The sequence below is a fragment of the Pogona vitticeps genome, chromosome 1 (genome assembly GCF_051106095.1).
Source record: "Pogona vitticeps strain Pit_001003342236 chromosome 1, PviZW2.1, whole genome shotgun sequence".
Classification (NCBI taxonomy): Eukaryota; Metazoa; Chordata; class Lepidosauria; order Squamata; family Agamidae; genus Pogona; species Pogona vitticeps.
Genome location: NC_135783.1, coordinates 260,760,573 through 260,775,413, shown reverse-complemented (window position 1 = coordinate 260,775,413; position 14,841 = coordinate 260,760,573). Strand labels below are relative to the sequence as shown.

Sequence of the window (14,841 nt, the reverse complement as noted above, 5' to 3'; positions counted from 1 at the left end):
ATTCTTACATTTTATGGAAATATTTCTAATCTCAAGTAGTTTTCGAGTGACATTACCTTGCACAGTGAAATGGATTGGAGATGGGAATTCAAATTTTTAAATCTTTCAGTCAGTTGACTTTTCTTAACAAGTCAAAAATCCATGTTATAGAAATATGGATCATATATTTGTACATATAGCACTGCAGACTGAAATATAATAGTGCTGATACAATAAACATCAATTTCAAATTCCTGCCAAACTAATTTTGTTGAAGTAAGATTACATGTTTTACTTTGACATCCAAAAGAAGTAAACAGCAAACACTTTTTTTGTTCAAGTCTGATATAATGCCTTGTGAACACAACTCTTCTCTTGAGTGTAGGTTATTTTTCTTGGCTTCATCAAGCGATTTTTTGCTGTTATTTCTAAAGTGGACAAGCTGTGGACAAATTCCCTCCGAATAGTATCTGAAACTCTTTGCTTATTGTAATAAGTCACACCAGATCTGGTCCATTGAATTAGTGGGAATCTGGTGAGTTACTGCCTCCATAAATTCCATTGGTTCAAATGTTGGATATATTGAAACCCACATATGATGGCTTTGAAAGGTTTTTGGCTGGGAGGGACTTTTCTTGCTGTGGTGAATGTCAGTTGGCTCAGTAACAGCCAATAGTTTCCTCTCTACCTCAGAATCTTTTCTCCACCTTTTAATCAATCAACTTTCTGTCAGTTTTAGTTATGGCATCTGTCAGAAGTGAACAGTTACAGTGAAGTGTTTTGTCAGCTATGTAACCAGTCAGTTAGTCAATAATAAAGCTAGTTAACCGACTAAGTTCAGTGATGTAACAAGTTAACATTTTACACAATATGATGTTTATTTTTATCCGTAAAGAACTGTAAGCAAATGGAAACTTTTTTTTTCATTACTGGTGGCTTTGAGTGAATGTACTGAGACAATAAGTGCCAGCCGAGGTAAACTAATAAATAAGAGGTGGTCTACTGAAAGAGACTTGAAGTCAATCTGCTTTATAGATTCCTATCAGAACCATTTTATCTGTGCCTAATTAGAGGAAAGTTTTTTTTAAAAAAAATGGTATAAGCCACACTTATACATACTACTCTGCCCCCAAGATCAAATGGGCCTACTCTAGTTGCAATAGGTTCATTTGGATCCATGGTACTTAAATCCCTTCTGAGTCTATGAGCCTACTCTAGTGTGCCTTATTACACTAAGCAAAAGGATTTCAACTTATGGTTTGTAAACCCATTGCCAGCAATTGTTGTAAATTAGAGACTGAGGAATGCTTGGCATGGGAAACTATGATGACAGAACAGGAGAGGAGGAAGTGCATGATTCGAAAAGGTATTCTTGATTGCCAAGGAGTCTTCACTGCCTCACAGTTAAAACATAATCAACAAACTTTTTGCTGGTTTAGATCAACAGTCAAATTATCTGTCTCCCACACAGGGCTAAATAGGTGAGGGAGAATGTGGGCATGTACATAAGCCCCACTCTAAACAGAACTCTGTACCTGGAGCATCCCAGACCTTTGCAGTTAAACATGATTACAGAGTCCTGTAATTTTAATCCATAAGCACACCCTGAGAGTTAGGTATGGTGCTTATGCACATAACCATAAACAGGGCTTAATCATTGGTTGTTGAGACTGTATCTAAGATTTCCTCTTCCGTGCATGGTGGCTACGCTACTGCCCTTCCTTTATCTGTGACAAACTAAAGCTAGTAATTTACATCCAGCCCAGAAATTCAAATCAGAAAAAATTGCCTATAAGGAAAAGTAGACACCACTGCTTGAATGTTGTTTTCCATTCTGCTTTGGAGACAAATTTGCCACAAAAGAAGCAGCCCACGAAGAAATCAAACCATAGCAGGTGGAAAGATTAGCAAGAAAGAATACATACCCAGAACTCATTATATCCTAAATGAATTGTTGCAATGGCTTAATATTCCAATAATATTCAAGATTTGTTTTATATCATTCAATGTATTAGTCATCCATATGCAGGTGACATCCATACATTATTTAAAGCATTTTGCTAACTCTGCATCTCAATTAAAAATCCAACTTCATTGCAGTGTTGGAATATAAGCTTGATGTCACTATTTCAAGGGACAGCTGATTGTTTCTTTCATAGAAGGGGGCCAGAAACAGCAAAAAAAGAGAAATTAACAGTGAAGTATTGCTTGGGCTCAGAGGAAGAAAGCAGATTAAAAGGAGAAGTTCTTTGTAAGACAAGTAAGATGCTTAGCTATTCTAACAGAAAAATGTTGACACATTAATTGTCCTTGGCATGCTGCTTAAAGTCAAACCTAAAAGAACGTTTCTGTTTAATGAACCTTCACTGGGTTTTCACACACAAACAAAATAGGTTTTCACAACCTTTATAAAACAGTGAGACATTAAAGACTGAATGGGCATGCTCTTTTTCTTTTAAATGATAGTTCTCAACTAAAAAAAAGATTTGCTTTTCAGTAGATTCAGACTCACATGCAAGTAGAAACATATTGCATTAACAGAATAATATTTGGGTCACTGGAATGTCAGACAGTATATGTTGCAAATGTAATTTACAATAGATGTCTTTCTCAGCTAGTTGCAATTTATCTTGATCTAGTAGGAATATAAAAAGCTGCTGTTAACTTGTCATCAAAGCTACCAACATGAATTTGACCCAACTCCGGGAGACAGTGGAAGTCAGGAGAGCCTGGCATGCTCTGGCCCATGGGGTCACGAAGAGTTGGACACGACTTAACGACTAAACAACAAAAAAACTTGGGAGAAATGTAAGTTACAAATGAGCATACAGTATGTACCAACTCTGCTATCCCTCCAAAACAACGTGTTCAGCAGCAGCTTGTTAGAATTGCAGAGCTGCAAGAAACCCTATGCTCATGTCATACTGTACTTCAAAGTACTGTCAGTAAAAGATTTGTACAAAAATGTTCAAAATCTAGCACAATTTGAAAATTGATGCAAACAGGAAAAGAGGAGACTCAAATTAGCAACATCAAGAACAGAAAGCTCAGTTTAGGAATACAGTTGAGTGGAGCTAGAGCACACAACACATCACCGCACTGAGACCTCACTATTCCTTATCTACCCTTAACAGCCAAATGAAACATCTGACAAATTGGCTGTCCTGAATGTTTCTGTGGGTGTCACTGATATTCAGTCAAGAAATAAATGAAAAACATGGGCTAGAGCAACTCTTAGGTCACTGTTCATTATTTCTCTGTCAAAAGAGTCAACTATCAGTGGAAAACAGCTAGTGAACATGACAATCAGCTTCATGGATGAATTCAAGTCAATGGCAGGTTAGCTGTCAACATTTACTTTGGAATAAAACACGGCAAATGGTAGAACTTTCAGTGGTTTCTCCCTGGTGATTAACAGGTTCTGTATGTCTCAAGTCAGCATGTAGGCATTTGTCCAAAAAATCTAAGCAAAAATGTCCCAGCAAGAAACCACTGCAAGCTACATCGCTTGTCATCTTGAGGTGTACCCAACATGATTTTGGGCAGTATGTAGTTACTTCCACTATTTAAGGCTTAAATAAATCAAGCATTTTCCTTTAGACTTTTTAAGACAACTTCACTTCCTAAAAAGAGAAAGTATTCAGAAATCGAATAGCCTACAACACAGCTTAAAACATTTTGAATAATTTATCTTGCACATCTAACAAATGTTCAATCACTCTGTTTACTTAAATCTGTTTATAATGTGTCATCAAGTTGCTCCTGACATACTGCAACCATATGAACTGGTGACCTCCAAAACATCTTATTATTAAAAGGCCTACTCAAATCTTGAAAACGCAAGGCCATGGCTTGCTTTATTGAGTCAATCTATTTCATACTTATCTGTACAACATAGAGAAAAATGTTTTAGTATTCTTTCTGTTTAATCACTCACTATCACCACATACCACATTATGTTTTTACAAGTAAAGCAAAGTGTGCTGCTTATATACCGCCTCACAGCACTTCAAGCACTCTCTAGGCAGTTTACAAGTTAATTAGGCAGGCTACACATTGCAGGCTACACATCCCCCCGCCCCCCCAGGAAGCTGGGTACTCATTTTACTGACCTCGGAAGGATAGAAGGCTGAGACAACTTTGAGCTGACTACCTGGGATTGAATCCCAGGTCGTGAGCACATTTTTGACTGCAGTACAGGAGTTTAACCACTGCGTCACGAGGCTCCTACTAATTATTAGGGACATACATTAGCATATTTTACCCTACTAATTATTACGGACATGCATTAAATTTGGATTCAGAATCTTCTGGACACCCAGAACTCTATTACACAGTTAATACCAATACTGTTTGGTCATTATTTCCCCCTTAAAAAAAGACAAACAGGAAAAAAAAATTTAAAGAATTTTTCATTGTCCTCTAGCACATTAACAATGATTGTGCCAAACAGAAAGCGTGCACACCAACAGCCAGCAGTGTCTGAGTATTAGAAAATGACCATGATGGGCATACTGATTGAACCTGAACAGTGGGGATGCCAACAGAAAAAGCCAGCAGCACTGGGGAAGCAGAGGACAAGTCCTACTGGGGAGTGGGCAGAATTGGCAGGCAAACTGGAGCAGCAACTAGATTGTGGTGGGTGGCAAATGTGCCAACAGTATTGGGCACAGCACAGTTGAGTGAATGAGTATAATCTCAGAGCAGCAATTGGAAGAATGAAAGAGGCTGAAGGAGGAGACAGCAAACTGAAGTATGGCATACCTAGTACTATGAGCAGTGTGTGCCATTCTCTCTTATTTAAAGGGGACTTCAGGGAAGCTCAGCATTAGTAGAGTGACTTAAAGGAAAATAATATTTTCTACAGATCCAGGTTCTAGGTACGAGCAGTGTGCACCTTGGTCAGACTACCTCTGGTAAGAAAAGGGATCAGTCTCTTTTGACTTGCTGGGCTCCTGCATATATGCCTCTACCTCTGCTATGTCCTTCCTCTGGGATGGTGTCTTAGGAGGACAGATCCCTGCTATGCTTTGTCAAAAAAAAAAAAGTACCAGAAAGCTTGCCCTGTTGTTGCAGGGGTGAGAGACTTGGGGTCTAGAATACAGCTGGTACTACTGTTTGGGGTGCTATGAACATTGCTAGTTTCTTCCTGCTCTACATGACCCTTCAGTGCTAGTTGATTTTTATTAGCTGCTGCTGCTGCATGTGACGGAATGTTAGCTGGCATTGCCCCCTCTTGCTGCTGCTGCTGCTGCTACTTAACACCCATTGCCCACTATTTAATTTGTGGGTCCAGGAGGGTTGCTAGAATATACTCCTTCTTCCACAAGGAGTCAAACCTTCAGGCTGAAAAAAATGCAGCTGGAAAAATTGCTGTTTTCCCTCTATGAAATTCCTCATCCACCTAGACTGATCCCTCATTATGCCCTCCATTATGCCAACCAAACCATGGAACATGGTGTTTACCTGACTAAAGATGGCTGTTTCCCCACTAAGGACCCATGCTCCACTGTCTAAGCTTCAGAGGGAATAGACTACTTGACCTATAGTGTCCCATGCTTCTCTGCCCAGAGCAGTAGCCACACCAATGGAAGCCAAGCCTGAAGTGTCAAATCTTGGAGTGCTGTTTGCTACTCCAGCACTCTTTCAAGCAGGTAGAAAGTGGAGTTCCACTGAGTTGCTATATTCTGGATTTGGTGATGTGGTGGCAATCCCAATTTTTCTTGCCTCTGTTGCAACAGTTCACTACCCCAGACACTGTGCTGAAAATGCTCTGCATTCACTCTGACTGATGTTTTAAAACACAAGAACAGATGAATGTTCAATGTAATCCACACCCCATCCCACAAACCCAAGCTTACTAGCAACAGCGGAAACAACTGCAACAATAGAAGTCCCACATGCACTCTGGGATTAGCATATAAAGATGGCAGGTAAAACTGCAGAGCTTTGCTCCAAAGTAGTACCTCCATGCCGAAAAGTTTATTTGTCCTTTAAAAAAAAATAGTTTAGGAGGACTCTATCACTTTGGGGATCTGGATGTGTTTTGGGGCTTTTGGCCTGACAGTGCCATTGAGTTTATGTGGGAGATTTTGTACTTTCCTAGTCCACAATCTATTTTCCTCCAGTCCCACCTGTTACTACTTTTACACTGGCAGATCAACTATTCTTTCAAATGGTCTACTGTCAAAGAAAATAATTGCCTTTTCCTTCTTAAGTCCTATGACCTGAACCTCCACTAAATACTGCTCGCTACAGTTCCATTCCTCTGTAAGATCCCTGTTACCTTTTAGCTCTCTGTCTTCTAAATGTAAAAGCATGAAACACAACATTAACAGGTATATATTCATCACACAACTCCATCACACAGTTACAGGTTGTATCAGTGGAAAAAACAAAAGGCTGTCTGGCAGCAGTGTTTTCCTGAGCACTCCCTAAAGATATGAAGTGCAAGAAATTTTTGCCTGTGTGAACAATTCCAGATTTTTAAAGTAACTGACACTGAAACAAATCAATTTTATTCTCCTCTATCATCCTTTCAATTTAATTAAATCTTTCAATTTTAGCTTATGGCAAAACCAAATAAATACCTTATTCTTTTCCATGTACTTGTCCTTCCAGCTACTCGCTTCTCTGTCTCTTTCAATTTCTGCAGTAAACAATACCAGGGCTGAAATAGGCCCAAACTGTCTTCCCTAATCAAATGACATCAGACATAATACTAAAGGAAAATCAACTAAATACTATGGCGGTGAATAGATATTCAATTTTTATGTTAAAATATTGCTCTATAATACACAATACAATCAGCAACACTACTATAGTGTGGGATATATTAATTATTCATCTAGAGACACAGTGCGAAAAGAACAGCTGTAATTTTGCACATGTGGAATTTTACAAGGAATATTGTATACCATACACATGCCAGCAAGTGGGTTGTTTCTTTGCTCTTGTAAAATCAAGTTTCTACTCTTCACAGCTATAGAGATAGAACAGTGAATCTGCAGCTGGTGTTACCCATTAAATAAGCCTGGTGGCTTTCCAGAGAACATACATTTTTCTGCACAAGCTACACTTCCTTCAGTGACAGGGAATGTTCCATAATCATTGGCGTGAATTTCCCCTGAACACGGCACGCTTATGCTACCTCCTAGCATAAACACAGCACCCTTTCTCATATAGATGCCTATGAGTGGATTTTCCAAGTGATTTACTATGTTAGTCTGCTACAGCAGAGACAACTGAAAGGTTTCTAGTATCATGAAAATTAATAAATGTATCCAGGATAAGCGCTAATAGATTACAACTAGACATGGGATTTCCGTATTAGTTTTGCAGGGGAGATGAATATCTGCACCTCCCTGAGCTGCTGACTACCAGCAAGGAGCTGGGATGGTGAATCTCCCCGCTGAGTGGTCAGTGGCGCAGGGAGATGGGGAAGCACCAGCTGGGCTATTTCCACAATTGGTGTGACGCGAATGGATGCTGGTGACTGGTGTATTGTAAATAGACCAGCCAGTTCTGGTGGGGGTAAACAGCACAGATATCTGTGGTGCTAATATTTGTATTCATCTCTCCTGGGAGACGAATATGATTATCTCATGTCCAATGCAACCATTTCTTCAGATGGTAGTATGCAGCAATTTACAAATGTTTATGTCAAATGGTGCATGGACTGGAAATGACGGATGGAAGTTAATTCAAAGATGTGTATGCAATATCACTCCAAAAATATCTATATAATTAATCAGCTCTGTTTAATTCTATATATAACATAGTCTTCTAGAAGAAAGATGCAATTATTAATAAAAGAAGACAGAATCATTGCAAAAAACCTGCCAAAGATTATATCAAAAGGTATTAAAAATCCATGTCTCTTAAAATGGCACTATCTTCATATATACAGTATACCATATAAAAATCAACACTTTTAAAAAAGGGGGCAAGAGAAGTGTTAAAAAGACCCATAGGGAGATTGTGCTGTTTTTCCCTTTGTTTTTGAGGAAGGGATGTTTTAGACTAAAAAAATATGGGAAACACATAGGAAAACAAAGATGGCATCAAATAGGATCCAAATGCAAAAACAGGCAATACCTGGGGTGGGAAGAGGGGAGGGTGAAACAGAAAAGCTCAGTTTTCCATCTGAGAATTGGGGTGATAATTTAGTAAATTTAAAAGGTTCAGCCAATTGGGGTCAGATGAAAGCCAGAATGATATTACCCAGGGGTTGCAATTCTGCTCTGCTGATGTTGAGAGTCCATGTGTCTTGTTGTTGGTGGCTAGCAGCGGGTATTTCTTGGTATCCTCAATTCCATTGAAGTAAACGGTAGCCATGTGGTTGAAACACAATAAAATCCAAACGCAAAAATAGACAATACTTTTATAGACCAGTAAAAAACTTATCATACATAATCTCTCAGATGGAGAATGGAGAACTCAGGTTTTCTGTGTCACTTCCCACCTGGCTAAGCAGAAACATATCTGTGTATTCCCGAAGGCTTTCACAGCCTGGATCCAATGGTTGTAGGTTTTTCGGGCTGCTTGGCTGTGTTCTGGAAGTTTTTCTTCCTAACGTTTCACCACTCTCTGTGGCCAGCATCTTCAGAGGATAGGGGTTAGAACTCACGTGTTCTGGGGGGGGGGATACCAGGGGTGAAATAGGGGCACTTCTGCCCCTATCCCACACACTACACCAGAACACAGAGTTCTAACTCCTGTCCTCTGAAGATACCAGCCACAGACAATGGCGAATCATTAAAAAGAAAAACCTCCAGAACACGGCCAAACAGCCTGAAAAACCTACAACAACCATCGGAAACATCTGTTTCGACCAAAGGCCAAATGGAGAGATGTGTATACACATGGTCTCTGCTGCTTTGTTTGGAGAACTGGGTTTTACACTGTGAAGAAGAACCAATGAGAGTGGTTAAACCTAGAAGTAAGCTGTCCCCTCACTCATCTAGGGCCAAAGGATTCCACACCATCTTTATTTCACTATCTTCTGCGGTTCAGAACCTGACTCTAGGAGAAAGTGGAAAGACAGAGGGAGAAGGAGGCGGGAAGACAGCAGGGGGAAAGAGCAGCCAATAGTGGAGGGTTTCTTAATGACAGAGGAGGAAAAGGATGTAAGTAAGGTAGGAGATGAAAGGGGAGACAAGAAGAATTGGGGTTCAGAGGAGTAAGACAGTCCGGAGGCAGAAGGAGCAAGAAGAGTCACTGTCAAAGGGGGAAGATGTGTCCTATGTGTTCTCCTTTCCCCAAAAGGGAAAGATGAAAAGTGAGAAAGGAAAGGGAACCGCTGCTCCCCACCAACAAGTATGGCAATTGACGTACAGTTAGGTGAAGTGGAGCTGTTGGAATGGCCCACATATGTTTACCCAAGAGGGAAGGGTCCCCAGAAGAAGGTGGTGTGTCCAGAGTCTATCCCCATGGGTACGACACCCTTCGAGGTGACTGGGCTTGACACCCTTGTTGAGGGACTATCTGTGAAGAGTCAACCATTGAGGAAACCTACTGACTGTGAGAGGTTTGGAATGTCTCCCCATTAAAGGACTCTCTAGTTACGGCAGGCTTACAAGGAATGTGGCCTGAAACATCTGTGGTTGCTGGTCCCGTTGGACCCATTGAAGTTGTTGTACATCCTGCCCCGTTGAAAGATATTAAACCTTTGGTTCGTGTTAACTTGTCTCCTGTGAGAACTCTCATTAAAGAGGAGGAACTGCTTAATCTAGAACAAGAACCCAATCACATACACCCATTCCACATCTACCTAATCTGTAACCATAAAACAGCAACCAGACTCTTGACTTTCATCTAAGAGACAAATCTGGTGAAACCCATCTTGCCAAGAACTGCTAGACTTAACATCTAAGAGCAACTTCTTTGGCTAAATTCATCTTGTTACGTATGTTTAGATTTTAAGTTTTGGACTTCACACTGGTACAAACCTGATGAAGTGTTGTTTTAATCCACAAAAGCTTGTTTACTGTATGATGATTTTTAGCGGTCTATAAAGGTACTGCCTATTTTTGTTTTTGAATTATTTTTGTTTGGACCATATGGCTACACTTTACTTCAATCCAATAAGATGACATCAGATACATGACTAATTCAAGAGTTAACTGAACACTGCTAACCCAAAAGAGACAACTGCCTTTTTAAGGCTTCTGTTTCCTCCAAAGGAAATATATTGTTTGACTTTTTAAGCTAGCCCATCATTTAAAATTAATGTATAGATTTGCCAGTATAAAAGCAGTAATGTTTCTCTTTACGTCTGCCCTCCACTTTCACAAAAAGCTGTCTACCACCCAGTCCAAGAGATTAATATGAGTTACGTACACCCATCATTTATGTTTTCATAAACAGTGATCAGGAGTCACTTTTTTGTGGGCTTTCTTTTCTCATGAACAAGCATGGCTAACAAATCAAACCAAACTAGAACCATAGTATGGTTACTACACACACAACCCCTCTAATCTTGAACCATCCTTTGGAAAAGTTTTCGGTGCTTCTGATTGTGTTACCACAATCCCTGAATTCAGAAACTTCTAAATCATTAGCATTGCTAGCTTTAAATTTATTTTTAGTATCATTGCAAAGGGCAAATTTGAAATCAAACTTTGGAAGATTAGCAAATGATGAGCCACAGCATCTTAACATAATTCTTAAAATTTTTGTTCAGAGGAAAAAGTAGTGAGATAACTCCTATACTTACTCCTCTTGCAAAATAAATTCAGTGTTTTCTGGGGAAAACTGGCCAGTCACAGGATGTCTAAATGTTGTAGACTGCTGGTTGTGGCTGAAAGAAAAACAAGAATGTAAATTAAATATCAAAATATGTACAAGTGGCAGAGTGTAATCATGTTTCAAAACCATGATTTTGCCAGATCAAATCATGTACTGGAGGAATGTGATACTTTCATTAATCTTGTCATTGGCTTGTTGAATCTGCAAGAGGTCTGCTTCTGTGCATTAAATTTAAAGTAAGGAGTTATTTCCTACATAAAGTTGTGATACATAACAGAAACAGAAAATTTATTTTATTGAATTCAAACCCCCCAAAACAGTTGTTTTGTTTCTGAAAGGTAAAATAATTGTAATTCAGTACTAATTCAATATAGACTGAAATTATTAAACAGATCTTGTGATTTCCAGTTGTTCATTTATTTTTAATAAATGCAGGGCTTGGTACAGTGAAGCTTTGAATTGGTCCCTGATGTTACAGTACAGTGGTATAGAAACAATATCAATTTGTTAATACAAGTTTGAAACAACAAATAAGAAAAAATAAATAAACAATTAATAAAAAAGTAAAATAGCAATGAGAATATTATTCAGGGAATACATGCATGAACAGTTTCATTTTTAGGATGTATTTGAAGTTGGACTTTGTTTCTAATTAACAATTTCTATTATTCTATTTTGTGTTTTCTAAATAATATAAACACAAAAGTACAATTAATCCTATGCCTAAAAGCATACGGAAGACAGTGGTATGAAGCCTCCCTTTTATCCACCTTCCATAATTAAATCCTTAATAATTGATCTTCATGTCATTTGCACTTTGCTCTTTCATTGCAACTATCTGTAAGCTTTTTACTACTACTACTACTACTAGTACTACTACTACTACCACCACCACCAACAACAACAACAACAACAACAACAACAATAACAACAACAGTAATATAATAATAAAAAGATATGATGGACGCTTGAAACAATAAAGAGAAAACATGCAATTTCAAAATAACCAATGATTATTCTATACATCACTAGGAGAAAATGCAGAGCAAAAGAAATTAAGCCCATGGTAAGATGATGCTTTGAAATTTTGGAAAGAAATGTGGGAAAGCCCAACCAGACATAGCAAAAACACCTCATGGACTAAGGATATTTGTAAAGAAATTCAAGGAAAACAAATGGATGATATTGTAATAACTGAAATTATTAAGAAGCAAGTAAAGGCTGTGAAAAATTGGAGTGCACCTGGTCCATATAAATTGAACGGATTTTAGTCAAAGCACCTAACAAGTCTCCAACAATGTATAGCAGTACAATGTAACCACTTACTTCAAAATTCTACAACTGAAGACTGGATGATAACTGGCCACACAATTCTGATAATAAAAGATCATCAAAAGGGCGATGAACCCAGTAATTATCAACCAATTACCTGCCTTCCAACAAGGTTTAAGCTGTATTCACGAAGGCTTTCACGGTCAGGATCTAATGGCTGTTGTGGGTTTTTCGGGCTCTTTGGCCGTGTTCTGAAGTTTGTTCTACCTAACGTTTCACCAGTCTCTGTGGCCGGCATCTTCAAAGGACACCACTCTGTGCTCTGGTTTTTCTTGCACAGACTGCTGTCCTGTGAAGATGCTTCCTCTTTCAGCTATAGGTGCCTTACTGGCTTCTTCTTAAACCTCTTTTTTTCTTTTAATTGTATTTGCCTCAGTTTGAATTTTGCTGCTATTAGTTGCTTCAAGTGCTTTTTCAGGGAGGAGGTGGGATATGCAATAACTAACTGAGTAAAAGATAAATATAATATGAAAGGAGAGCAATACAGGGTTCAGTATTGTACTGCCATCCCTGCACTGGCTTCTGAGTTCTCAGAGGACTCTCATCATTGACACAAACAAGATTTGTACAAAACAGCTATAAGAAAAATGTACTAAATTTTCATAAAGTCAAAATCTGCACAACACAAGATGTAATTCTATGAAATCTGTGCTGCCAGCATTTATCTCTCCTGTATATATTTGATGTTTACTTAATGGACTTTAGAACTAGCTAAGAGTATTATTCAGCCAACATCTAGAGAGAAAGCCAGTGTATTATTAACAACTCCCAGCAAATATCTGAAGTCCTTTTAACATGGCTGCTTGTCAACTATTTTTCAAAAGGAATTACTGTTCCAGATATATTCAATGATTACAGAATTTATTCCTCCCACTTAGATCTACTTGAATCACTCGCTCTAGCCAGGAGGGGCTACTGAGGGCCTAACGCCGAGGGAAGCCCGGAAAGAAAGAACAAGAAACCGGGCCTTCTCGGCAGTGGCCCCTCACCTTTGGAATAGTCTTCCCCCCAAGATCCACTTGGCTCCCTCGCTGAGTGTTCTTAAGAGCCAACTCGGGACCTGGCTATTTAGGCAGGCCTTCCCTCATGTCACCACTTGATTTCTATTTTCCCATCTTGAATGATATTGTATTTCTTGTTAAATTGTTGTTTGATATATTAGATTGTTTTTAGTCTTTTTTTATTTTTAGCCACCCAGAGTAGACGTCTACATGGGTGGGATATAAATTTAATAAATAAAATAAATATAATGTCTAGTGAAATTAAATGGCCAAAATGTAGAAAGATCTACATGTAACTGCAAAGTGTTCACCAATTTTCCTGTCTAGCACAATTAGTCCTGGAATTATATGAAGCACCATTCTGGAAAATCATCAGACTTTTTCAGGTGGCTTTCAAAGGAGTGATGGACATGTTGTTATAAAGCAGCTCTCTCCATAAAACCTGCCAAATCCCCAACTTCTAGTTGCTCAGTCGACTTGGGAAGAACAATGATCAAAAATGACAGAGGAGGAGTTCAAAAGTAAATAAAGCAGTGGTGGGAACAGAAGAACAACTTTCGAGGAAGGAACTGGGGAGCTGGAGATAAAAGGGGGAATTAGAGACAATAGGGAGAATTAGAGGGGAGGAGGAAGAAAGAAAGAAAAAACACTTCCCAGAGGAGAAGAGAAGGTGGAAGATATTCCAGGGATGGAAGATGAAAAGGAAGTTGAAGAAGAGGAGAAGTTGGGTGATGCTCTGGAGGAACCACAAGAAGAGGGGTTCCAGGGAGAAATGGAGAATGGAAATAAAGCCAGAGTAGGAATACATCCAAAAGGAGGGCTCATGGACTGGGGAGATTGTCTCCTCCTTAAGGCTTCCTAAAGCTGAGGTGGAATGCCATATGAATTGGCATCCATCCCATAAGCCTTCCTTTGTGGAGGAGAGGAGGCAGAGATGCCACCTGGCCCAGGAGGTTTCAGGAGTCCAGTTTACCACTCCTAAGCAGCCCTGGCTGGGTACCCATCAGAGGGCCTGTCACACACACCCTGTATCCCAAATTAGGAAAATATAAGAAAGAGAACTCCCCAGTCCCTTTCATCCAGGATATCTCAAATGATACCCACCCCTTGCCTATCTTATATAAGTCCACCTCCTTGAACAGCTCCAGGTTAGAACACCCATCGCCAACAGGGATTTAGGCAAGGGGGCAGATGTTGTGTGAACAGTGTTAAACCCCAGTTCGGATTTGTTAAATGTTGATTCTCCGAGAAAGTTAATTGTTGGCTGAATAAATCCTGTTGAACTGCATATTAATTTGTCTCGTTCTCTGGAACAAAATACGGAAAAAGAGGGAAACCACCTCAGCCCGGCAGGGGTCACAGGGATTCACAGTCTGATATAAAGTGATGTGCACATTTTGCCTATGCTAAATGTTATCCACAAAAGATAACAAAGCCATTTCTCTTCTAAAGCTAACTAGAATCCAGATCATAATAGATTCAAATAATCAGTTTCTTCAAAGATTACCTGTAGTTAAAAAGTCAACACCAACAACTTGCTTTAAAAAGGATCATTGGAGAGCAGACAAAACCAAATCATTGGGATCTATGCGGAGTGACTTTTCCTTTAAGGTATGATGCAATGTAGCGCAAAAAGTATGGTACAAACTGTACTAATACTGAACAATAGAGGGCTATACAACCTGAGCTGCATGCTCCTTCTGTGGCTGCAGGTTGACATGGAAGTGCAGTAGAATAAAAGAGAGGGCTACCCTAACACCCAGACAACCTGCAAATCCAT

At 39.2% G+C, this 14,841-nt stretch overlaps 1 protein-coding gene across 21 annotated transcripts in view; it reads right to left on the bottom strand.

Annotated features, from left to right (window-relative positions):
* Window positions 1-14,841, bottom strand: part of PLEKHA7 (pleckstrin homology domain containing A7) — a 221,859-nt gene that overhangs the window by 76,585 nt on the left and 130,433 nt on the right. For 19 of the 21 annotated variants that reach the window (XM_078383885.1, XM_020802935.3, XM_020802940.3 and 16 more), the window contains one exon: window positions 10,697-10,780. The exons of the other annotated variants lie outside the window; for them this stretch is intronic. In XM_078383885.1, the coding sequence (XP_078240011.1) occupies window positions 10,697-10,780 (84 nt within the window). The remainder of the gene's footprint in view (window positions 1-10,696; window positions 10,781-14,841) is intronic. 21 annotated transcript variants of the gene reach the window in all.